Below are 27,013 nucleotides of genomic sequence, written 5' to 3' on the forward strand. Positions count from 1 at the left end.
ATTATTTGACACTTTGGCTACATTTAATATGAACATCCGACATTGTAACATTATATATATGACTGGAAATAAGTAAAAGCATAATAAGTCCCCTTTAAAGTGCCAAGTCTCAGCTTCAATTTGAGCAGGTTTTCATCAATAAAAAAAGCTGTGTTGTTTCAACGTTCATGCACGAAAGAGCTTCCTTGTGGCTCAGAGCTGATTGAGAATCTCCATTTAGACTGAGGTAGAGTTGTCTGTCGATACTTGAAATGTAGTATGCCTGATTTTATTTCCACTGAATGTGCTGAAGCACAGAGTACAGAGGTACAAATAATGTATAACTGTGCAAATACTTAATGTCTGGACCGCAAATATGAGGAGTCCCCAGATGAGTAAAAGGATTAAGTAGGAGGAAAAAAAACACAAAATTTTAATCAGTTTTCTCAAAATTTTCCTTATAATTTAATCTGAGAATCATTCACTGTTGTTTCTTGTGACGAGGGGTCGAAAGAAGCAACTGCTTAATTTTAAGGGCTCATGAGGCAGAAAAATCTCTCCTATAAAATATAAATTAATGACACAAGAGGTCAGCAAACTATAATCATTGATAATATATCTTTATTTTTTTTCAAGACGCTCACTAAAATAACGCATTTAACATGTCTTAACAGAGTATCCTCATCTACATGTTTGGACTTGAAATAGCATCTTTAATGAATAAAACAACATCATACTTATGTAAAACACCACATTGTTAAAAGTTCCCTAAAAGAGGAAAGAAAATTTTATTTTTGTGACAAAACCACAATGCCATACAAAATACACATCTCTTAACGAATGAGCTGATTTGCATTTATGTATAGCATGTTTTGCCTAGGTAGCTTTAACAGAAATCATAGCACTCATTGTTATTTAAAGATTGCATTACACAATGTGTGATAAAGGGGGAAAAAAATTGAAAACCATGGGGTTATCTTCCATTTCACCTCTCCAAAAAGTGCTAATTTAGTATTTAATGATGATTCAGAGCAAGCCATTTCTTACAGAAAAAAATATATACTGTATATCAAGAGGCTTCATGTACACCACGTTAAGACAATGTGTTTCAGACACAGTTATCCTCAAAAGTGCTTGTTGAAGTCTGAGCAGACTAGAATAGAAAACAAAATGTACAGTACATTGGCCACATGTTAGCTGTGTGTTATTTATACAAATATAATACATTTAAAATGAATGTTATTTTATGCACATTCCTTATATGTACTTTAAAATCATATTAATAAAACCAGTTGTTACTTTACCTTGTCGTCCCTTCTGTTTTAGACATTAAATAAAATATATCAGCCATTATTTTCTCAAACATGCCTTTTACTGTTACACTCACATCTCTAAATTTAAGACAATATCTGCATACGATTCATTTGTTCCCTTTCAGCTCCCTCAAGCACAATTGCAAAATATAACACTACCAGCAACAGTATGAATCCCCAGCAGCAGCAGCAGCAGCAGCAGCAGCAGCAGCAGCTTTACCTCACACTTTTTTTAGCAGCTCCTGAAGGTTAAAACAAACACACTTTCAACGCAACAGTCTGTTGGTCTGGCAGAGTATAAAGTGCTGTTCTCCTTTGGCCCCGATGTGGAATTAGATAAAAACCAGTAGTCAGAATCACTCATAGACCCCGGCCTCTGATCTCAGTGCAGCATGATAAAAAACCTCATGACCCAGAGCCTTGGAAAGCAGTCTGTGCCCGCGGGGAGACATACAACCCTGGCCAGGCAAATATCCGGCCACGGCTTTACCGGATCTTGCGGGTTTAGGTTTGGGAGCTGCGTAATACCCCTCCATGTGGTCATATTGTGTGGGCCTGACTTTAGTGCTCTGAGTCCTTCTGTTGGGCTGAGTGGAAAAGGATCCCAGATGTTCAGGATCCAGGGGGGATTTGGCGTGGAAATGATAGTAGTGACGATTTTCTCTGGTGCTCTGCGAGCGGCCTGGTCTCCTGAGGATGCTGGGTTTCAACATACCGGAGTAGCTGTTGACAGCGTTGGTCATCATCAATCGATCCTGGTCGTGACCTTGTGTATGGCTTCTGTCATTGTGCTCGATATTCTTGAGGTTAGCACAGCCCCCCTCTGGAAGTGAGGGCACTTTACGTAGCGGTGGCTGCTGGGAGGAGCTCTCTTTGATCTGAATCCGCCTGGATGCTCCTGCCTCTGCACTGGACCGGTGACCACGCTGCTGCCGGGCCACCTCAGGGTCTGCCTGTTGGGACCTGGGGGATGTTGGGGATGTGGCTAGAACAACATTTTGACTTTCTGTCCTGTTGGTGGAGAGGAGGCAAGCATTTCCAGGGTCTGACTTGCTCCTTGTGTGCATTATCTCTCTGCCTCTTGAGTCCGTCGGAGAGATGGGACTCTCATAGGGAGACACAGCTGGGCATGTGTTTTTACGCCTACTGCCGTGCTTGACTGGTTGATAAACGACTCTCTCAAACACTTCTGCATCTCTAGCCTCGTAAACTACTGTGTCCCTGCTCTCTATGTAAAGCTCCTTGTTGACAGGGGGGACATGGTGTGGAGAGTAGTTGTAGTAATCTGATTGTCCGCTTTCCCTTGTGGAACGCATGGTATAAGACTGACTGTGTCGGATGCCGCTTTGCCGGCAGGGCTCCACATAATAACGGGAGCCATCTCTTGGGCTCATATCAGCATAGCGGTTGTAATGATAGTCAGCATGCGCATTCTCAAACTGTGGTCGAACAGGGTGAAGACCAGTCTGAACCAGCCTCTGATAGGGCGCCTCCTGGCTCGAAGTCTGCTCAACATAAAACATGGTGTCAGGTGGCAGGACTTCTGTCTCTGCTGGCTCATAGTGACTAATCTGAGGGGCATGGAAGGAGCGAGCCCTCCGGATGGCTGGGTGCCCGACTATTCTATCGTCTGACCTCTGCCATTGGCCTTGTTGCCTGTGGCAGCCACTGATAAGGTGCTCATCTCTATTGTAACGTCTGTACTGAGGTGACAAAGGGTGTCTTAGACCTAAGGTGTTGTAGCGGCTTTCAGAGGACTGCCTGTACACGCTTTTTGGCCCCGAAAGGTGATGTGGCAGAGCGTCGGGCCGAGGGCAGTGAGCTGCAGGCATTCGTCCAGTTTGAATTGGCCGATGATGATGGTGATTACCGTAGACATCCTCAACCAGGTCCAGAGGTCTGTCCTCCTCCGGGCTGTAATGATGGGTTGATGAAGTCTGTAATGGACGTGGAAGAGCCTCCTCAATCGAGGCAGGCATGGAGGTCTCAGCCAGAACAGCGCGGAAATTAAAGACATTGATCGAGTCAGTGTTCACATATATGGGAGAAGTTGAAGGGCTCTGAGCGGAGCAGACAGGCTGAGTGGGTGTTGAAACACCAACACTCTGATAGGTGGGCTCTGCCTGTGTGGCATCTCTAAGCACTTGCTCTTTTTCCTTTCTGCGGTCTCTCATTTCTGAACTGCCTTCATCCAAGCTCCCTGACCCGAGGGGGCTGACATTAGGTGTGAAATTGCACATGGTTTCCTGTGCGTCAGTGACCTGCAACGGCTCCGAGCAGAGGTGCGCCGGTAGGAAATGAACAGGGTGAGGGCAGCAGTGGCTCTCCACAAGGCCGTGCCCTGACGTTTGCCACTGGGAAACAGCAGAGACATGAGGGCTGCAGTACTCCTGGGGGTACACTTTGAGATCGAGAACAGACGGCCGAGGGGGTCTGTCCGCAGTGTGAGGAGCTTCCTGTCTCTGGAGAGGGTGTGTCGGGACGTTGTTTCTTCTCTGGGAGCCACTGCTGGCCTTCTGGGCAGATTCAGCCAAAGCCAAAGCCAACTTGCGTGCAGCACTCGTCAAAGGAGGGTGAGGAGGGAGAACAGACACTGAACTCATAAGTCTATCTGTTCCTGGGGAGGGATAAGACAAACAACGCTACAGTATGACAGGACAAACAAAGCTATGGTAAGACATGATGGGACAAGACACAAAAGCTTTCATAAGAAACTAGAGAATGCATTATTATTTAAATACATACTAACTATATACAGTGAATGTATGCATGCTGTTAAAGAGGAGTGATACTGACCTGGATCAGGCAGGTTCTGTGCAGACTGACTGAGATCTGTCAGGGCTGACGCCTGGCTCACTGTGCTGAGTGGGCTGCAGTGTTGGTAAGGTGATCTGGGCTCCTTTCCATCTGCCACGGAAACTTCACGCTTCTCCACTGGAGGAGAAGAGGAGGGAAGAGGTGGAGGAGAGGATGCTGCCACTCCGAACGATGTGGAGGCGGATGCAGTCTGAACATCTGCTTGTGTCTTAAAGGATTTCTTCCTGAGTTTAGGAGAAAGCGGCTTGGAAGTAACCTTCCGCCCACCTTTACCAAGAACTGGGCTAATATCTGGAGACTGAAAGCAGCTAATGTTGTTGTTGTTTGGAGAGGAGATTGGCTCTGATTCACTGGAACACCCTCCGCTCTTCCTCCATTTATTTCCGTCTTTGTTGTGTTGCTGCGGTCCAGGTGTCACAGAGGGCTGGCTGCACTGAAAAGACATGGGGTCAAAGTCCAAGGTAGAGATGCCTGCAGCCGGTGGACAGAGGTCGAGATCATCCTCCTGATGTGGAGGTGAAATACAGGCTGCAGTACGGACACGATCAACACCATTGTAACTCTCATTTAGTGAGTGGGCTCTGTGGTCATCTTTACTTCTGGTGTTGCGCAGGTCATCTCTACTGACTGCAGAAATAGCCTCACTAGTCGAACGAGGTCTGAGGCGGCGGTAACTTGGAGGTTCCCCTGCGATGGAAAAAACACATGCATATTCAGACTTAGCCTTCACAAAAATACAAATCATATAAACCACTGGGAGGCAACTGCAGTAAACAAAATGTTGATAAATAATTACCTTCCACATTGTGTAAAGAGGTGAGAGATTCCTCACTTTTGGTAGAGCGCAATGTACCACTATCTCCTCTTCCACCTACAAATGTTTTCAAACAAATTGTTTTCCCTCAATAAAATAAATCCTCCCATTTAATAGAACATTTCAACACACTGAAGTGTCACTTGACAAGATGAAAATGATTAAAGAGTATAGATATGGAAGCTTTAAGTTTTCTAGCTGTGTAACAACAGGGGTGATCTGACCTGGCAGTGCAATGCTCTTTATCTCGTTAGGCTCACTGGGGTGTCGCTTCAGTTTACGTTTAGACACAGAGTGGGACTTTCCCAGGTGGAAAAAGGAGAGCCAGTTCCCCACAGGAGACTTCTTAGCCTTAGTAGGAGGCCGCTTGCTGCTGCAACACAGAAACAAATCATCTTTAACACTCATCTTTTCATCCAACAAATATACAAGTGACCTCACTTATTTACATGAGCAGAAATGAATAAAAATGACAAAAACAAAATATTAGGGCTATAACTAGTGATCTTTTTATGTTGTCAATTAAAAAAATATTGTTATAGCTTGGCAGTTCATAGTAACAAAAATCCTACTGCAATTTCTATCCAAAGTATAAAATTGCTTGTTTGGTCTGACCAACAGTCCAAGATCCAAAGATATTCAATTTCAAGGATACAAAACAGAAAAAAAGCAACAAATCTTCACATTTACTGAGCTGGAATTAGGGAATGATTGTTTTTTTTTTTGCTTGATTAATAACTTTAATGATTAATTGATTATTGAAGTGGTTGTATATTAATTTTCTGTCAATAGACTACTGATTAAAGGACTTACTGTTTCGGCACTACAAAATGTGACTGAATAAACACAGTACAATGAACAATGACAATTCATAAATGTTGACATCTTTAGTAATGCTCAAGAAGGAGAATGACTGATAGAGGAAACAACAAGAACTGTTCTGACAGCCTATAAAACTACCTCTCCAGCGGGATCTCGATGACTGTATGGAACTTGCCAAGCAGAGCTCCGGGTCCCTCCCCCACCTCGATGTAGTCGCTGTGGGTGAGGCAGGGGGTGGTGGCTGGGGAGCCCAGCTGTGCTTGAGTGCGAGCCTGGGCCTCCTCCAGAGACAATAACTTTGTGGACGGGGAGCAGACCAGCAGAGACTTGGGTCTGGATAAAGTGTTGTTACCTAAAGACAACGTTTTCAGAGTGTGTTACATACTGTAGTTTCTCAAAAGGGATGCCACATGTTGTCTTGTTTCTATTTCCACCTACCAGTGCTTTCCCGTATGATGGCATTGAGTTTCGGGCTGAAGAGAGCCTCAGTGTTGTTGAGGATGAACTCCACCACCACTGACTGGATACGCACCTCCATGAACGCCGCTGTGCCGCTAAAACAGGCCGACTCGATCTGTCTGGACCTGAAACACAGTTACAGTACAGAACAACCTATTTCACAGCTCTGGACCACTGAGACATGCCCCAGTTCATCGTCACAGCGGGCATAAATGAAACAGCAGTGCTAATGGTGCTAAATTAACAGTTTGCATTCAGCTACACGTTGGCAGTGACAGTTCAAGAGTCACCTGAGGAGATTAGGTGCCCAGACAATTGCCAGGTTTTTAGTGTGCATGTTAGTGATGGGGCTGAAGGTAGCCAGGTGGGAGAGGTGTCTCATGAGGAACTCCAGAGTCCTGTAAATACAGAAAATTCAAACATTTAATATACACACAGAATTGAAAAAAAAAATCCATTTTGGCAGTTCAGATAGTCAATGCTGGAACATAGGAGAGGGTCACAGAGGTCATCTAACATTGTTATGCTGCCTATTACCAGCAGATGGAGTCATAACTCATGAGTGCAGTACATCAGGTAAGATGCATGATTCCCCCCCAGACACATTTGAAGACTATAAAAATACTGTGCTTTGTCTAATAATTTGTGTCTGATGTTTTTTTTTCACCACATTTAAATTACTTCCTTAAAAAATCCTTAAAGTGATGTCTACTCATTCTCCCTCATTAAAATCCAGAGTCTAAGAATATGTAAATATTGTTAATTTCAAAAATTTAACTGCTGGACTCAAGATGTCTCCTACGTCGTTGTAAAGCCCATTCTCAGTGTATGTGTACTGGAGGCTTCAAGTTTCCACATCAGACTTCTGTAAGTTTTATATTAGACCACAGTTGGCTCCAGACTAGTTGTGGTGTCACAAATCATACTCATAAAATTTCCACTTTCAGCAGATGAATGTGAAAACAGCTTTCTAGCACCAAACTCTGAACATACATCATTCTGCAAAGCTCAAACATGCAATTGAAGTAACAAGAAGGAAATAATAGTTTGACTGGAAGGGGACTTTAAATTAACTTTGCTTACTTTGTTAAAAAAAAAAAAAAACCCTATGTAGAGGAGGAACGTTGTGCTGTACTCAGTGGTCATCAGAACTACATTTTTAGGGACTTATTTTAAACTAAGGGTCATGGCTCAAGGCTATTTTGAGACATATGACTGTGTAAAAAAGTTTTTTTTTGGTGGCACAGTATCTTCAGACAAATCAAATCAGTACAGCAACAGAGACAGTTGGAGTTGCTCTCTCTTATGTGGTGCATAGTTTTCCAGAAATTAAAACAATTCCAGCTCAGGCCACCAGGGTGCAACACAGAGCTTCGTACTTGACCTGTAATGTGGAGGAGGCAGCTGCTGGATGACATTGTGGATTTTGACCAGCCTCTCCTCATCTGTGGCTGCAGACACGGCCTCCTGAGAAGACAGAGGATAAAGAGCACATCAATGAGAGGCTGATAATCACAGCAGAGGGAGTTGCCTTAACATTCCCGTTCTCTTTTCCCTTTTATATTTAGAGCAGCCAGTGTTCTGGCTTGCTTAATCTGCTATTCGGTTTTAGCATGCCTATCCCCCGCTGTTCCTAGAGAGCTCAACATAATGCAATGACCCCATTTCAAGCAGCACTTAAAAATGAGATGGAATTTTTAAATTGTTTCTCCAACTCTTTGATTATCACTAAGTAAGTGGAAATTTTTACTCTGCAGACTTTTCTCCTCACAATGCATGACCCCTATTCCAGTTCCCATTCTCGTATTTATCCCAAGCACAAATCCCTGCCCCAGTTCCACTGTTCCGGTCCTTACTGAGAATCTGTCATAGAGCTGGTAGGTGAGCAGAGGGTTGGGCAGCTCTCTGAAGTACAGCTTGCAGAGGGAGCCCACTGAATGGATATCCTGTCTGAAGACATCTCTGGTCAGGTCTGGGATTTGTTCTGAGTCAAACTCGTGCCTAGAGGGAGACAGAAAGGAGAAGAAGATATAGAACAGCGTGGGAGCCATCCTACTGCCCATCTGTCCGTATAAAAACAGAAAAACAAGGAGGACATTTCAAAGATATAAGCTACTCTTTGCTGAATAATTTGCATGGCAAATTCATGATATATCTTTCAAATTATAGGGAATGAATGCTTTAAAGAGATTCTCTATGGCTTATTTTGATAATGCTGATAAAGCTGCCAACTTTGTACATCCTATTTCACAAACATGACCAAAAAAAAAGCAGGATTTTCCAGGATTTCCGGGATTATCTGCTTTAGAATCCTCAATATGTAAAGGATCTTACACAGACATCTACAAGTTGTTGGGATAGAGTTACCAAGTCATTTGCCATGTGAATGCAAAGTTAGCAGCTCTTCGCTCTGACTTGACAAACAACATTTCATGTCATGAACAAAACGGACATAAACCTGAGTTTCTGGATGTTGGAGGAGATGCCAGACAGTCTGTAGATTCCATCCACAACTCCGTGCTTCTCTATGAATTCAGCGCAGCTCTTAACAACCTGTGGCACTACAGGAGAGAGTAGACAGTCACAAGAGGATGCTAAATATATATATATATATATATACATATATATATATATATGTTATAGGTTTCTATAAAACAGGCAGATGCACAAGATGTAATACTGTTATGTGCTTTCACTGAGTGAGCTCATTCAGCCTCACATTCACACACACACACCAATGGCAGCAAACAACCATGCAAGGTGCTGGCACAGCCATCGGGAGCAATTTGGGGTTCAGTATCTTGCCCAAGGACACTTCGACATGTGGACAGGAGGAGTCCTAGATTGAACCACCGGCCCTCTGATTAGTGGACAACCCACTGTGCCTCCTGAGCCATATCCGCCCATGTAATAACACAACCATATGTGATCATACACGTCAACATTTAAATTCTACATAAATTATGTTAAAATTATATAAGTCTGGTAATTTTTAATGTTTTACATATTATAAACAAATCCCTTGAAAAGATCAAAACCAACAACTAACAAGTATTGCCTGTGCCGTACCTCCATTATTGTCCAAATAACATTAAAAACATGTAAATGCATCACACTGTTGCACTGCATGACATGTTCTTTTGTGTGTGGGACTGAATGCAGTTCTTTTTGTGGGATTTGTTGACACTAACAAAACAGAGTACACCAGCCGGTCATTCACATATCTATGGAGCAGCCTGACTGCGAGGAGAAGAGCTGAAGCTTGAGCGCAGGAAATCTGTGCAAGCAACATTACATTTGAGTGCAAGCACACAATTTGAGCAGAAACAGAGCAAATCTAAGCGCAAGCAGAGGCAATTTGAGTGCGAGGGCAGGGTTTTGAGGGACAAATTACAGAATTTGAATGTGAAATCAATAAATTATGCTCTCAAATTGATATACCACACTCTTGAATAAAGATAGGGATATAGCTCCGTACATATCAGTCTACATAAAATATTCCTACATCAGAGGGGTCACATGACGATTAAAGAGGACATATTATGCACATTTCCAGGCCTATGTTTTTATTCTGGGTCTATATATTGGCTCTTTGTGCAGCCTCTCAGTTCAGCCTCTATCTGAAATAGGCCATTTTAGCTCCTATCACTTCAAGACCCCCCTTCCAATGAGCCCACTTTGTTCTGATTGGTTAGCTCCTGGAAGCTGCTCCTCGCCAGATTTCCAGTAAATAAACAGTATTAGTCACTTCTTTTTCAACATTCTTTACTCAAAACATAAACTTCTCAAATACATCTGTACATGTTCGAGACCCTATCTGATTGAACTGAATTATGCGAGGGAACAACAGCAACAGCCTGTGGAACAACCTTAGCAACAAAGACTACAGACAGCCATTTGTGCACATGCTGAACAATCTGACGTCGGTTTGATGGGGAAGTAGAAGTAACACTGCAAACAGAGCATTCAGAGCAGGCTGAAGCCCCAGCTTTTGACTTAAAGGCAGCACCTTTACATATGTTCACCTCAAGTTTTGGAACCTTGACCATGTTTTACATAGACATCTGATATTATGACAATATATAAATGACAGAAAAATCACAAAAAGCATGTTATGTCCCTTTTAACAGAATAGGAAACAAAACAACAAAATGGTTGTTTTTTTTCTCCAATCTGGCCTCTTCTGTTTGTTAAACACTGTATAGTTTCCCCTCTACATGCCTCTAAAAATACTCAAATAGAACAATGTGAAAGCACAAAAAACTCCTTGGTTGAAGGAGAAGCTGACATTTTAAGGAGTCACAAGCCACAAGCGTAAAGTGAATGACTGAACATAGATGGGTGAAATTACTGTGAGCTTTGCACCCTTATTGTACCATACATTTCAACACATGTCTGAGAGAACAGAAATAAAGACAGAGCTTTTGGCAGATCTACAAGGATTGATGCAGAAGCACACTCTGCTGGCAAACATAAAAACAGTTATTCACACCACCAACTCAGTTCACATCAAACATCACAGCAATGTATCGCAAATCCACTGTACAGGCAGCAGATTCACTGGGTAATCCTGTCTTGGGGTCAATTTGAAAATGTGAAAGATTTCAGTGTGAACTCCCGGCAGGTAAGAATTACACAATGGAAAATAAAAAGAGAAGCCATTGTAGGAATATTTTACCTTCATGTCCTGAGTTGTGGAGATGTTCCCCCAGGTCACAGCCAAACACTCTCTCTCTGAGGATACCACGCTGCCGCAGCTTCTGAGGCGGAGGTCGCGACTTCATAAAAGTCCTCAGGAACGTAACTAGTTTCCCATGCTTCTTACACACTGATTAGGATAGCACACACACACACACACACACACACACACACACATATAACAGCCACTTTAAATGAATACATCTCATATCCCAGGAGCAAGTCTTAAATAAATCATCAGCAGCAGGACAGACATATGCTGGGAAGAAAAAGAGATGAGTACCTGGCTTCGGCACAGAGCTTTGAACACTGGGGGGAATCTTGTCATTTATCAGCTCAACACAGTCACAGGGGAAGAAACCAACCTGCAAGTAGAAAGGAGAGGATGAACAGAGTAAAGAAGAGAGACTGAGATGGTGATACACTTGTACGTTCAAAGAACCGGTGGGGGGTGTGGAGCTGTAGCAGACTGTCGTAGGGTAAAGGTGCAGAAATAGGTCAGTAAGCATGAGGATGCAGAGCTGCTTCAGGGCCTAAAATATCTACTCTACATGTTATTATGGCTAGCATCTTTTGCTGTCAGTCGTCTGCAATGACAAACTAGTCTCTTTTTTGCTAAGGTGATTCTAAAAACAATGGTTTTCAGCTCATACAATCAACATTAACAAGCAAGAAGGCAAATGGCAGTCTGTTTTTATCATCAGTATAACTTAATTTACAAAATGCAATTAGGAAGAAGAAACATTTTATTTAATCAAGTTTATTTTCACTGGAAGATAAGACAAATGATTAAACATTAGATTCATCGTCCACCTGATATGACCACAACGTGAATGAAGCCTTGCAGACGTTTTACCTGAAAGCCATGTTTCCCTCTCCACCAGCCCGTGTCTTCTTTAGGAGGCATGTCTATGACCGACACAATGTCCCCCACCTGATACACAAAGAGTGTGATCATGAGTATAAAGTCTGATCACAGCTGAACACATTAAAACAACATTATGATGGGATCAGAAATACACATATGCAGCACAGCCAGTTAAAAAGATCTGCTCAAAAATGAAAAGGTTGCTAGTGAAATGGTGTCTTATATCATAGACGTTACCTCAAAGGTCAACTCGTCTGTGGCCTGAGCTGTGTAACGTTTGGTGACATGTGCAGCGGCGATGGCAGGGACGTTAATTGAGGCTTCTTCAGACACCAGCAGATGGTTCCCCTTGTTGTCGATCTAAAAATAAGAATTATTACTTAAACAACACTTGAGGAAGAGACATGTTAGCTTAGCTTAGCTCAGAGGCCAGAAGCAGGGAGGCAGCAAGTCTAGCTTCATTAAAAGTGATAGAATGGGAAGCAAACAAAGTACAATAGAAGATTAAGTTTTCTCCCACTTGAATTTGCATTAATTTAATTGGTATTTTTCCTGGTTTTATTCAAAAATAAGCCAATCATATATTTATTATGTGATGGATTTTTTAACAAATCAGTTGACAACAAAGAGGAGACAAAGAATTGTTTTTCAGCCTGCTCGCACATGTTAAGTATAAATATAAATGAAAAAATAAAACACCAGAAACTTCCCACGAGAAACATCATAATTCAAACAGCTGACAAATTTTACACAGCCTCTCCAGCTGTACAGTGTTACCACATTTAACCACAATAAACTGTAGTCACTTGCAGGTATTGAATAATGTATGAATTAGCTGTTTTTGTGCTGAGCTAGGCCAGAATGTCCTGGATCTAATAACTAGAGACTAAAATTAGTGATCAAATAAAATGCTGACTGAGCAAACAAGTAAGTATAATTACAAGTATATTTACAAAAATGTAAAAAAAAAAAAAAAAAAAAAGAACAAAAAACTTCAATATTAAATTGTGAATATTAAAAAAGTGTTGGGGGAAGAATCAATAGCAAAAATGTTCAAACCACTGAAAAGAAGCACCGATACCTCCATCCATGTTAGTACTGGACCACAGTTGATCTTGTTGTCAGCGATGACTGAGAAGCGGGACAGGTAGGTCGCCAACATCTTGGTTACAGACTGAAGGGAGACACAAGATTGTCAAAATTAGATATCTGACATCTAAAACAAACTGATTGTTTTTAACAAATGAATCCTGAATGTCACAGAAGCTTTAGTTTTAATCTGTGAGTCATTTATGTTGCAGATTAAAAATAATGGAATTATAGCTCTATGGTACCTCAACAGTGTCCTTTAACGTGTCGTATCTCGGCAGCTCGTTGAGCTGGGAGTAGCGGCGGTCATAGATACACAAGTGTAGGTGTTTGTCCAGAACCCGGAAGTCTTCATAAGATCTTTTTACCAGCCAGTTTCGACCCTGACAAAGAAAAACATTAGAAACTGCAGTTAGTTTGAAGAAAACCATTACTAAGAAATTTGTGATATCATACCATCTACAGGAGTCTGTCTCACAAATGTAAGTGATAGTACCTGGCAAGTGATCTGGACCAGGAAGACCAGCTCTTTTGAGTCCACACCAGCCTTCGGTCCTTCACCCTGGCCCTCTGCGAACGCCAACTAAGAAGGAAAAGAACCAGATGTAAAAAGAGAGAAAGAGCTAATATTGAGAGGGCCCATCTTCTAAATAATGGATGCGTATAATACAGCGATGTTTCTGTCTGTGACCTGGTATACAAGAAGAACACCATGTTCAAACCCATTTTTCCATTAAATTGTAAAACCACTTTCACACTGAGTGGTGGATTGGAGTATAGAAACCTTCTAAACATATGCAACAAAGAATCATGGGAAGTAATGCCTGAAAAAAGATGGAGGTGAGCATTTTTTAAAAAATATAATAAAAGGATCTTTTATTAAAAAGTTGCCTTCTTCATGAATTCTGACAGATGTTTTTATAATTTGACAGCATTCGTTATAAGGTTTTTTGGGGATATATGTATATTTCCTCAGCCTCCAACATGGATGTGATTCATATTCTCAATTCGCCATAAATCCTGCAGTATGAAATGTATAATACATAAGCTGCTAAGATATCAGCGCTCGGAGGCGATGTAGATTTAGCGTCGATTTTGTCTTCCTCTACCGTCCTCCTTACCAATATTCTACATGGCCCAAAACTGAGAAGATCAAAGCTTGGCAGGAGTTTGGGAATACATTGATAGACATAACTGTAGAAGAGACTTCAAAGGCCTCCAAGCCAAGGGAAGTTCTAGTTATTTATAACTGTTAGTAGCTCATCCAGATACACTGTTACACAACACACAGCGACCTAGTTACTGCTCAACAGTAATACAGCAAACTGGACTGACAAAGAACACACATTGAGAAAATTCTTCTTGAATAAGTGATGATGGAAGAGCTCTCATGCACTGCGAGGATTTGTTTGAGATAATAGTCCCAAGCAAGCAAACAGCTACATTAAGTACCAAAGAGGGTCAAGAGGCCAAAAGGATGATGGGAAGCAGGAAGAATTATACAGTAATGAAGGGGCAAAGAATTACAGATACACCAAAATCCTTTGTGGGTGAAACAAGAACCAAGCTTTTTAAAAAATGTTACATGATGAAATAAAACAAAGTTTTTTAGTGAAGTCATGCTCTAGCATCACTTCCGTCATGATGCTAACACCTTTAAAGGCTAGTTCGAACTGAAAACACGCTCACACAGCTCAACTCTTTGCACGAAAACATACCTGCATTATGTTATTTATTCATAAACATCTGGCACCAGAAGCTCAAACTAATCACGTCACACGTTCAATGTTACCTGCCACTACAGCATCTCAGATATCCATCCGCAGCTGGAGGAAGTGGCTCTTCCTTTGTGTGCAGCCGCAGTCCTGGACCCCAGTAAGCTCCTCCAACAAGCCAAATCTTGGCTGAGGGAAGCAGAGTTTAAATGCTGCTCCTTGCTCGCCTGTTTACCGTTCCCTGCCGCCTTACGTAAAACGCTCATTCACAGGTCTTTGGATCACCACGCACTCACTGCTCAATTCAAAGCAGAAAATATGAAAAGAGGATGCTTCCCACTGTGCGTCTTACCCCCGTTCCTGCCTTTCTCTTTCGATCTCTTCCCCCTCCTCCCTCTCCTGTACTCTGCCTCCATCGCCCTCCCCCCACCACCCTCTCCATCTTGCCCTCTCTCTCAGTCTCTCTCTCTCTCTCTCTCTCTCTCAACTGCTTGTCTTTCTCTGGTGACAAAAGGGGTTTTGGCAGTAAATGGGCTAAACCAGCACAGACAGATGCACAAGCTCATCCATCATACAGAGGCAAAGCTGCACAAGATAGATAGACGACCCCTTCTTCATTTCAAAACAATCCTCATTCATTCTGCTCTCAAGGCGAGACTGGAGCTAATCTGGAGTGGAATCAGTCAGACAGGCTGCAGACAGAGGCAGCCTGGTGTCCTTGTGCTATTCTGTGATTAGGATACATGAGACCTGATCAGTACCCTCCCTCCCTCTCTGCCGCCACAGTCTGTGCATATAGAGACACAACAAATGCATCATGTGAAATACCATAAGAACAAAGACTCATTTCTTATGATTAAATCAAGAAATTAATCAAAAATAACATGTAGTAAAAATTAATTGCACCAGTTTGCACAGTGGCTACCATATGTTTGTAAATGTGTGCGACAGTGTGTACAGCTTTCAGTGTCAGAGGAAAGCTCTCCTTGTCTCCGCAGACTGATATTCCTCTTCCAGCTCAGCACGGCTTTTGTTCTCCCTGTGGAGCTTTTCAAGGTCACTGAAACTGCTTGGCTGCTTCACTTCCCTCCTCTCTTCTGATGGAGCCATCACAGTCATGGCAACCACAGGAAGACATTTACCCAACAGGGCAAGCACATCCTGGGGTTTAAATCCAGTCCAGCCTGCTACACAGTAGTCCACTAATGGTATACAGTATGTAGGGATTCTGCCCCTCAGCATGCACACACACACTGCTCATGCACTCTTTTGTGTTGAGCTCCATAGGCAGCTTCTGGTCGTGGAGAGACGACTGCTGCACTCTGCTGGCAAAGAAGCTGAACTGCACTGAGGTTAATCAGGCAGCTAGAAGCCAATTCCACACATGACTGAATAACCACTAGTGCTCCATTGCTTCTTATTATCACTGCAGCAAACAAGCTCTGTTTTGAACTTAAAGGCACTGCACACCTAAGGTTCACCCACACAGGTGATTTGAATTATCTTGGGGCTGTGAGGGAGTTGTGCAGACTGACATCTCCCCGACTCTCTAGTTAGCTTTGTTGCACCTGTTAAGGCGGGACAAATTACACCTTTATCATCCTTACTAGTACATGGAGTCTATTGACATCACATAGCGCCACCTTTAAGCTGACAAGACGTGTAATCAGCCAGAGTATGTGAACAAAAGTGTGGGTATGCAGGCCCTTTGACATCTATGCAATCGCCTGTTAGCTGGTAAGAGTTCATAATAATAATAATTCTTTGCAGATGATGTTTGCAACTTACAGATTTTCTCCAAATTAGCTAGTGTATATGGAAAGAAGACTAAGAGTCAACCATGCTAGCATCTCTGTGAGGTACTTAGTCACAGAAGTGCTTTGATATGAATTCTTATGTCTGTATGATAAATGCTCACAATGACAACGCTAACATGTTCAGCAAATAATACCATCACCATCTAAGTGCATGTTAACATGCTCACATTTGCCACTTAGTACTTAACACACAGTGCTACTGAGGCTGATTGAATAGTTTTGCAGGTATTTGGTCATAAAGCAAAGTATTGGACAAATTAAACATTTGACCTGATGATGGTGCTACATGAAAAGTCAGGGGATCACTAAAGTCATCAGGGTAGATCATCTGAGAGCCATGAATATCTGTACAAAAGTCTGTGTCAATCCATCAAGTTGTTGAGATATTTCACAGGATAAGTGAAAATTTTGACCTGCTGGTGGCACTGGATGAAAGGTCAGAACATCACCAGAATCATTAAGAATAAATCCCATGAATGTCTACACATTGTTCATGCTAATCTATGCAATAGTTGAGATATTTCAGTCTGGACCAAAGTGGTGGACCGACTGACTGTGCAACCAACTGAGCATCATTGCCATTCTTATAATAGCACTAAATTGCTTACCATTTAGCATTTATCTCCACCGATTCTTAGATGTCTATTCTCACACCTGTTACCGCTTAGTCAGAACACGTTTTTACTTTCAAATGAGACATCTTCTGCTATTCCTGGATGGACTGAGCTGTCTAATAGTGAACCTACTGTATCTCATTTACTCACTGGTTGACATTGTGTGCTTATGAGTTGACCTAATAGGCAGGTTCACAAGTTTATAGCGATCGGATGACTGATATTAATATTATTAAATTGTGAGAATTAACACGCTGGTGGGATTGGATCATGGCTTTAACATGAATGGGACCAATGAAATCTGTAATAGTGCAAATGATGTATGCATGGCAGGCAATCATTCTGGACCAATTAATATTTTATATCTCCAAGATAGAGTGACACACTGACAGCTCTTATGTGACATTTTAGGATAAAAGGGGATAAAGGCGGGACTGTCCAGAGGAGACAAACAAGGATATTGATTCGACTGCCACATTTCATTTCAAGAATGATGCATTTCTGGAGCAATTCACTAAAATGGCCACTGAACCTGAGCCAACGACACAATTACTAAACATAGATCTTTCCTGCAGAAGTCACACTGTAAGTATTTTCAGGGCTCACCTGAACGTTGCCAAAGTCAACAGTCTCATAGTGGAAATGGGCACACTCTGCCAACCTGGGGAAGTGACCTCTGGGGAACGTCAGCCTAAAGACACACACAACAGCACCTCATCAGTATTCAACACACTGACACTGTGATGGAGAGAAAAGCAAAAGGAAAGAGAGCAAAAGAGGGAAAAGAAAGAGATCGGGCCTATGTGTGAGAACAGGGTTAGAGATGCAGCAGACGGACTCGTCTGTCTGTGCCTCGCCCATCATTTTATAGCTCCTTATTTCACTGGCCTGGATAAGAGCCCTGGTTTACAGCCGATTATAGCAGCGACACTGTCACGGGGAGCACCTACTTCTTCATGTTCTTGACCTTCATGCTAGCTGTGCTGACGCAGGAGCGGAGGAGGGGCTCGGCTGGGTGCTCTGTGATGTCATCACTCCTCACCTGCCAAACAGAGAAAGCAGACATCAATAAGTGTCAGTCAGACACTGGACGACTGGCAGAAAAGTGATTACAGTTGACAGTAATCATGTTGATCACCATAAAACTGTGGGTTTGCGGAAAAGCATGCATGATACAGACTTAGACATTTGGTATATACAGTACCGAGGTGTACATCTGTAGCCTATTGATTAATTTCTTATGTTACGTTATGCTGTTATATTATGGTAGAGGCCATATACATAAAACTGTAATAACCTTTAGTTAACAGAGAGTGAGGGGATTGTGACATCGCTTATCATGATGTACAACGTTGTCATAACACCTTTACCTCAGCTGTTCTAAAACATGCAACCTCATCCACAACCTGAAGGTGAGACATCCTTATATAGTCGACTGATCAACCAATGTCGCCTCATGGAAGATAAGCGACATTCGACTGATGAGTCAGAGTCGTTTGTGTGTGTGTGTGTGTGTGTGTGTGTGTTTGTGTGTGTGGGCGTGTACCATGGCAGTGGATGTCTCCTGTGGTTGTTTCTCTTCTGGAGGATTATTGTTGGCAGTTTCAGGTAAGGCATCGTCTTTGTCCAAGTCAGTGGATGAAAGCACATCTCTGCAGAAACACACAGGGCGATTAGAGGAATCAAAATACAAGAAATATAGCATTCTTTGATGTCAACATCTACAGTATGTTGTGTGAGGTTTTCAAACAAAACCTGCATTTTTTTAAAAAATACAGCAGAGGGAGCAAGTGAGGGAGATGAATTCTCAATATGTGGCTTGGGCTCAAATCATGACATTGCACCAGCATGGCCCAGAAAACATGTTGTACTAGGACTGTGGTGTTTGAATCTCTAATATCATCCATAAAACATGAGAAAATAATCATCTGTTCCCAAACAGATCTAGATGAGAACAAAATGCGGTAAATTCCTCCCGGATACAGATTAGTCTCAAAGATGGCAGCATCTTACACCGTGGCAGGGTCAACAAAAAGCCACAGCGGCTTTTGTATGCACCCAGGAGGGCAAAGCTTGTGTATTCAGAGAGCCATAAATGCAATACACCCACAAGGGAGTGCTTTACAAAGCCTTCACTTGAAATGTGACTCAATGTAGTCAGTAGCGGAGGGTGAGGTCCATTCAGCTGAACTTTTATGAGCAACAAAGACAGATAGATGAGAGGAGAGAGAAAGGCCTTGGATTTGTCACAGCGATTCGGCATGATGAGATCAGGACATGAGGAACACTGACATACAGTATGATTTATGTGATGCACATAGACATGATGTAAACCTGTAAGATACAGTGCGCTTTGGATCTGATGAAGGTTTAGACAGAAACGTTTTTTCTCTTTTCTATGTCTGACTCAGAGAACAGGGTCATGTTTTAGTTTTACCACTGAACTGCTCCTACTTTTATTCATGTAGCATCTCATTCACATGCAAATACACATGTTAATGACCGTGCATGCACACACATGGATATATTTCTCTTAGTACACGACATATGGTTTTTTCATGATTCTGATCAGCTGACACGAGCGTAGAGAAAAAGAGAGTAACTCACCCCTCAAGGACGTCACTACTTCCTGGTTCTCCCCGGGGTCCTGAGGCAGCATTCTCAATCACCGCGGCAACCACACATCCAGCCTCCATGATACTGGCTTTCTGCAACAGCCTGCTGTAGAGAACGTGAGTGGGAGGGAAAGGAGAGTGAGCGAGGGAAGGGAGGAAGGAAGGCGGATGGGTGGGTGGGTGAAGAGCAGAGGATGGGAGGAAGAGTCCGATGCAATGAAGCCGCCAGACGTTAACCCACTTGAGGCTGCAGCTTGCACGACTCTCAAGGCTAGAAACCACAGAGTCCAGACTGTAATCTGCAATGACATCATGCTACAGTGCTGGGAGCTGCTTCAGTGATAATGCATGTCAGGCTGCAAATTCATAGGATGGTTTAGTTTTCACGAGAACATCAGCTTCTTTTTAACGAAGCACTGACAGGTTTTAGCTGGAAAACATACAAATAACATCCCTCTTCACGAAAATGTCAAGATTGTCACGGCAGCTTCAGTCTAGTTCTGTGCCTGGATAACATGTGACAATTTTTTGCTTTTTAACAGTCACCAGTGCATTATTTTACTCAACAATAGAAATTTGTATTTTTCTTGACTGTTTACACTCTTGGTATGAAGAGGGGCTGCTATTTAAGAATAATCTACCCTGAAATGAAAATCAAAACCTATCATGTTGTTTGTATGATGTTCACCAAATACACAGTGAGTTAGCACCTCTGGGTCCATCCTGGCTTTCTCTCAAATTATTCATGGCAGTGCAGTCATATTTTTACTCCTACAACAAAATCAAAAAATGTGCATACATACAAAAAACTTCCAGGTTTACTGTATTTCAACTGGTTATTTATGCAATTTGATTAATTGCAAATTTGCATCACTATAGTATGATATCAAATATAATGGGTTCTGCATTGTTACCTGAGGTTTTGGCCTTGTCTTTTAAATCAGCTCTTGTTAAAAATCTAGTTTTAAGACTGTATTTGAGTTTATACTGTGCTAACATGGAACATGGTGCACAGAAAACCCTGGGCCATCTTGTGCTCCATTACTCGAAGCACTACCTAGTATATGTAGACATGTCCACGTGCTTTTGTGTACTTCTTGTCTGGGGCTGTTGACAGTCGTATAAAACTACCAGTTTTATATAAAACTACCAGTTTTATACAACTCCATTATTAATACTCCTCTCTTTATGTACTGTAAACAAACAGAAGGAATGCCCTGACCAAGTGAAACTAGACTCTTCCTAATGTTCCACCACAAATTTTCCCATAACTAGCTTCCCAATGTACGTGGGTGCTTAGAAATAAACAATGACTTTAGGGCATGTGGGCACAAAAACAAGCCTCTTCTATCACCTCAGAGGTCTGGCTACAGCACTTAAAAATCCCTCCAATTAACAATGAAGCAGTTTTATCTCTTCCCTAAGCAGGTCTGCTAATCAACACAGAAATGTTTGGAGTAACAAGTAGACTCATCAGCCCTGACCACTGCTGTAGTAGCAGTTTCCCACCAGCCCCTCTGGCCCGTAGCCTCACTGAGTTGCTGTTGACTGACTTCCACAGGGCCTCCTGACTCAGCAGAATGTGAGCAGGCAGACAGGGATACAGGCCAGATCGGACTCCACTCTATCCACATCTCATACTGTATCTCCTCTCTAATAGACACCGTAACCTTGCCAGAGGATAGCCAATGTATTACACGGACAGCAAATTAATTTACTGTTGAAAAGTGTTGCATTCAATACTGTTTTATAGGGGTCACTTGGGAAAAACATCTTTGGAAAGTCATATGAATGAACAGAGTGTGTTAGGAGTAACTGTAATATAATTATGGCTCTTAATTCATCTTAAAGTCCCCTTCCACTCAAAAATAGGTTTTTCTTCTTGTTCCTTTAGATGGATGTTTGAGCTTCACTGTGCAGAATGATGTTTGATACTAGAAGGCTGTTTTCACATTCATCTGCTGAAAGTGGAAGTTTTCTCTCTGCTCATTGATAATCTGATTTTAAGGGGTGGGCCTATGAACAGGATTTCTGACATCACAACTAATTTGTACAATCCCGGTTAAACACACTTTAACAAGTGTGATGTAGAAACTTGAAGCCTCCAGTTCACATACACTGAGAGTGGACTTTACAGTGAGACAGGACACATCCTGTGTCCAGCAGTTAAACCTCTGAAATGAAATATATTTGCATATTCATAGATACTGGCATTTTAAATGAGGGAGAAGGAGTAGATGATGTTTTAAGGATTTTAATGTGGTGATTCTACTTTTTTTGTGGAAAAACTAATCAGACACACATTATTATTCCAAATACAGTATTTTTATATGTTTTAATACATCTCTGGTAGGGATTTTTAAATATGCAAAACAACACAAAAACAAAGATGTACTGCACAGTCATCATGATAATATGTTTACCTCATAATATTTTGTCTATGTGGTGCTAATAAAGCAGACAAATTCCTAGCAGCTGCGTGCATTCCTTGATAAAAAAAAATGTGTGGTATACAGTACAATGCCTGACCTTGCTGATTGTACCCCATCAGACAGTGAGTCTTTTCAAGTGTAGGAACATGTTGTACTTCATATCGTAGAGGAGGATGGATAGCTGTGTACTCAAAGCTGCCTGCCTGGTAAAGGCCTTGTGGGAGAACAATAACATATGAACATTGAGTGCCCTTATAGCAAGCACTTCTTAGTATCATGAAAATCACAATACATGAAAAGTAGACTATTTTGGAAACGCCCCAAATAGCCCGGGCTATAAAAAGACAAGATGTTCAGATGAGGCTGTCACAACTGTAGAAAAGCCTAAATGTTAGAAGGTGATCTTGCTCTTTATAGTACCACATGTATCACTGTCCAAGGCAGATAGTGACACCAGGCAGCATAAGTTCTCTGACACTGGTACAATGTTAGAAATCTTGGTATCAACACTGCACACATCATTGTTCCACTGCTTCCCTATCAGTTGTATCCGAAGTACTTGGAAATACTATTCCAGATTCAAGAATAAAGAAGACTTCTACCTGCCACACTTAAAGGGAGAGATGCGTCTCTGATGTCGAGAGACTGGAGCAGCACAGAAGGATGTCGCCCTGGTATCTGATGGCCTACATGGCGTTTTCAAGAAAAATAGGGCAGCCTACACAATTTTGCTGTTTATGAAACCGGTATCATGTGTTGACATGAAGAATAGCTGCCTACATATGTTTAGCTTCAAACAGACAGCAGATGTGTCAAAGTGAGTCATAGATAATTTATCCCATACAAGAGGAGGGAGGAAATATGCCTTAAAAAAAGGAGAAGGAACATAAAAACTTCCATTTCACACTTTTTCTGTATCAGAGTTTGACAATTCAGACTCCACCCAAACACAATGAAACCTAATTATTAAATCTCATACAGCCAAAATATGGATATCAAGTATTATTTTTATTGACCTCTATAAGTGATAACAGAACTGCAATAACATCAAAAGGCCCCCAGTACATCGTTTAAGGTGCGCTGTATTTAACACACACAACGAAGATGCATTTTCATAATAGAAATGTTAGACTAGCTAATTAGAGCAGGTGCTAGGGCTGCAACTAACAATTATATTCATTATCGATTAATCTGTTGATTATTTTCTAAATTAGTTGTTTGGTCTATAAAATGTCAGAAGATGGTGAAAAATGTCGATCACTGTTTCCCATTTCCTAAGATGCAACCTCATATGTCATTTTTGTCCTGACTAAAAATCCACAACCAAAGATATTCAGTTTATAATATCGCAGAAGACTAAAGAGAATTTGTATTTTTTCTTTAAAAAAAAAAAAAGACTCAAAATGATAACCAACATAATTAATTTTCTGTCAATCGACTGATCATTGCAGCTATAGAAGGTACAGCATGGAGGCTGTTACATCATTGTCTTTGTTTGCGTGTAGAACTGTACTATGTGATAACGCAACTGCAAAAGCCAGTAGGTGGAAATGGATGGAGAATACGGCTGCAACACAAAGTACAAGCTACAGGTAAAGCAGAAATCTCTACGCCTGAAATGTTCATTGAAAGCTTTTCAAACACATACAGGTAACTTGAAATAATTTTGCTCATATTAAACTGATTTTTTTGACTACTTGGGGGCAGCGGAAAAAGTCCTTTTAACGACAATGACATACTTTCACCTTTTAAGTTGTCCAACTCGTTTGTAAATGTTTGCTTATTTAAACATCCAGCAGACCCAGAGATAGCATTTTTTTTGGAGTCATGTTTGTGTCGACCTGATGAATGTAAGTCCAATATTTACTCTCCTTCTAACTCTGTCTTTGGTCTCCACTAACTCCTGAGGGAAATATCTGGCTTTTTAGCTGCTAAATGCTCCACTATGTTCACCAGCAAATTGCTAACTTTGTCTGTTTGCTGTTTGGTGCTGGACGGGTGGTGTACAATGGTTTTGTCAGAGCTTTTTCACTGAAAACAGCTGTGTCTGTAAACTACACTGATGAGAGTGCTGAGAGAACCAAACCAGTACAAGTCGTAGCCGGAAAAACCAAGACAATGAGCTAAAAGATGCTGAAACACTCTGTAGAGCTTAAGAGAACTGCAGAGTTGAGTGATAATTCTCTGTCAGTTAATCACTATAAGCAATCTCTTTAACATACACAGTCATGTACTCCATTGTAAATATAAATATACTGATTATAGCAGCTTTAACTGAACCTTCAACATGTCTTGAATTTGATGCAGATAAAGCGTAGGGTCACATTCCCCAGAGGATGTGACAGTCCCGTGTTGTCAACAAGGGGGGAAAGTTAGTTTCATGCTCTCATTCTGAGCTCTGGAATGCAGTCAACACAAGCGAGAGACGCAGTGGAGAAAGGTCTGCGGTTGCCATGGTAACCTCTCCCGTCCATCGTGACTTGATGCTTCTCCAGACTGAGGATGAGGTAGCAAAAGGGAGGGGAATGAAGCCTTGGAAGAACCTTTGACCACAAGCTTTGACTCACCCTTTCTGCCTGATGCGATGACATCGTCGTTCCTCTACCCTGCAGGTTTCAGACACCCCGTGTGCGGCTGCCGTCTTAATGAGCCACAATGCAGAACATTTTTAAAACCAACCATTTTCATTGGAGCTTTTGTCAGTGCTTTACTTCTTTGGGGGAGGAGGGGGTGGGGGTCACATGATCCTACAGCGTAATCTTCTTGAAATCTACCAGAGTGAGATTAACTTTATTTCATCTCACACTGAGTCGGTGTCACAGCACAATCTTTGTCCTGCAACCTTCAGAGTCCCAGTGATCACAGATGAAGGGCAGAGAGCAGGGTGAACAGCAGGGCGATTAAGTTGTAGACAACAAAGACCCAAATGTTTAATCAACAAGCAGAGCTGTCACTCAGGATGACAACCTAAGCCTGACAGTGAATTATAGGCCTCACTTACTTGCTCTGCGTTGGACTAATGATGCGCTTAAAATAGAGTAAAGGGAACTTTTACTAAGCAGGACAATGATGCTAATGAGATATTTTAAGAATATCACAGTGATTCTTGAAGATATCAGGATACCACTATGCCATCTGCTCACCACCTCAGTATTGAGTGTCACAGAAACTCCCACGCGATGATACAAGATCACAGCCACCTGTACTATTTGATGCAACCCAATACAACATCCCTGCAACAATTACTAGCTTTGTAAAGTAATGAGAGATGTGCTGATTCAACTCTGTGGTCCTTTTTGAGGCTTACATTTGTGCTGTTGTATTGGACTACATTATATCTTAAAACTCCAAATATTTACCTATTATTCTGTACTGTACAGTACTGTATATTGTGAGTACTGGCTTCACAATACAGTATATTGTAGGGCTGCAACTAATGATTATTTTCTCTATAGATTTATCTGCTGATTATTTTCTTCATTAAATGCTTGGTCTATAAAATGTCAGAACATTGTGTAAAATACCCATTACATTTTTCTAAAGCATAAGCTGATGCCATCAAATAGCTTGTTCTGTCCAACAAACAGTCCAAAACTATTCAGTTCAGTATTACATAAGGCAAAGAAAAGCAGCAAATCCTCACAACTGAGTAGCTGGATCTGGGTATTGTTTCGTATTTTTGCTTAAAAAAAAGAAAAATTAACTATGATAATAGCTGTTTAATTTTGTGTCAATCCTAATTTATTAATCAGCTATTGTTTAAGTCCTATAATATACCTAACATGTATTATTTTGCAGCTGCACCCTCCAGCACATATATGGACAAAGTACATTGTGGATGCAGGCTTCACAGTAATCCAATATAGCAACACCACAATGTACTATACAGCCTCAAAATATACCAGAGAGTTTAATCAAAACCTCCACCAGAGGCTTAAAAAAATATACATAATCTTAAAATATATATTTATGAAATCATCAAGCCTCACACACACACTTGTTGCAGGACTGTTGCCTCATATTGTATTAGATTATGCAGGTGATTTTGTGCCCACACACTGCATTGCATTACAGTGATTCCTAGAAAAATAGTACAGAAATCCTCCTGACAGATAAACTCAGATTTGTTTTCATAACCTGTGATGCAATCAAACACACATTACCAGTACTTTAAAACGACTGAAAACTCGCCTGGGGAAAGTTTACCGCACACATACAGGTGTACTCTGACCTGTTGGGCCTCACAGACAGATCTGTGGTCAGCTTCATATTCAGCTAAACACACACACACACACACACACACACACACACATACACACACACACATATAGACACAGAGGGTTCCTTTGTCAACTTCAATGTTGATTGGCTGATCTTTAATCAAGACTAAATGTCTCAGCCAGATGTTCAGATCACACATTCAGGGCAGTGACAACATTAAACACCGGTCTGTCTGTACAGTACGTGATAGTTTGTGACAATCCCTTTTCAAACAGCTTACCTGTAACTGTGCACGTTGCTCTTCTCTGGTGCCTCCTCTATGCTGCACACCGCTGAGCTTCTCGGCGAGGAAACATGTTGTCAGCATCGCACTGCAGAGACGTTCAGCTCGGACACAAACACAGACGACAGCTGGTTATCTGAGGTAGATGATCATACCATAAAAACCACGATCGGGTGCGACATCGCCGAGGCAGCTGTGTGGGAGTCACTCCGGAGCCACGACTGGCTGACTGGCTGCTGTGAATCTGCACCCTCTATCGGGGGCGCGCACGACTGATCTCGTGCCCGCGCCCTGGGATGTTTTAGCCCTAGGGATTCCCAGACCTTTTCAATGTCAAGGACCTGAATGTGAGGTAGGCCTGAGAGCATACATGCAGCCCCTGTTTGATGAAATTCACCGGCCCGAGGAGCCCCATCTGGCAAGTTGTGAGGTGTTAGGTAATGCCTGGTACTGAATT

At 41.8% G+C, this 27,013-nt stretch overlaps 1 protein-coding gene and 1 long non-coding RNA gene across 2 annotated transcripts; one reads left to right on the top strand and one right to left on the bottom strand.

Annotated features, from left to right (window-relative positions):
- Positions 1-13,651, top strand: LOC122983530. Its single transcript, XR_006403725.1, has 3 exons — positions 1-99; positions 9,932-9,941; positions 13,640-13,651. It is a non-coding gene; the product is annotated as an uncharacterized LOC122983530 (long non-coding RNA).
- On the bottom strand, positions 579-26,797 carry arhgap32a (Rho GTPase activating protein 32a). The gene is made up of 22 exons (XM_044353301.1): positions 26,554-26,797; positions 19,613-19,726; positions 18,552-18,657; positions 17,956-18,047; positions 17,612-17,696; positions 13,356-13,442; positions 13,105-13,242; positions 12,852-12,944; positions 12,008-12,130; positions 11,759-11,836; positions 11,186-11,267; positions 10,883-11,032; positions 8,663-8,765; positions 8,061-8,205; positions 7,589-7,671; positions 6,495-6,602; positions 6,184-6,329; positions 5,884-6,097; positions 5,148-5,296; positions 4,906-4,980; positions 4,089-4,796; positions 579-3,909 (listed from the first exon to the last, which is right to left on the bottom strand). The coding sequence occupies exons 2-22, from the start codon at positions 19,699-19,701 to the stop codon at positions 1,649-1,651; spliced, it is 5,115 nt and encodes a 1,704-aa protein (XP_044209236.1). The 5' UTR covers positions 19,702-19,726; positions 26,554-26,797; the 3' UTR covers positions 579-1,648.
- Between the last annotated feature and the right edge of the window lie 216 nt (positions 26,798-27,013).

Source organism: Thunnus albacares, chromosome 6 (genome assembly GCF_914725855.1).
Source record: "Thunnus albacares chromosome 6, fThuAlb1.1, whole genome shotgun sequence".
Lineage (NCBI taxonomy): Eukaryota > Metazoa > Chordata > Actinopteri > Scombriformes > Scombridae > Thunnus > Thunnus albacares.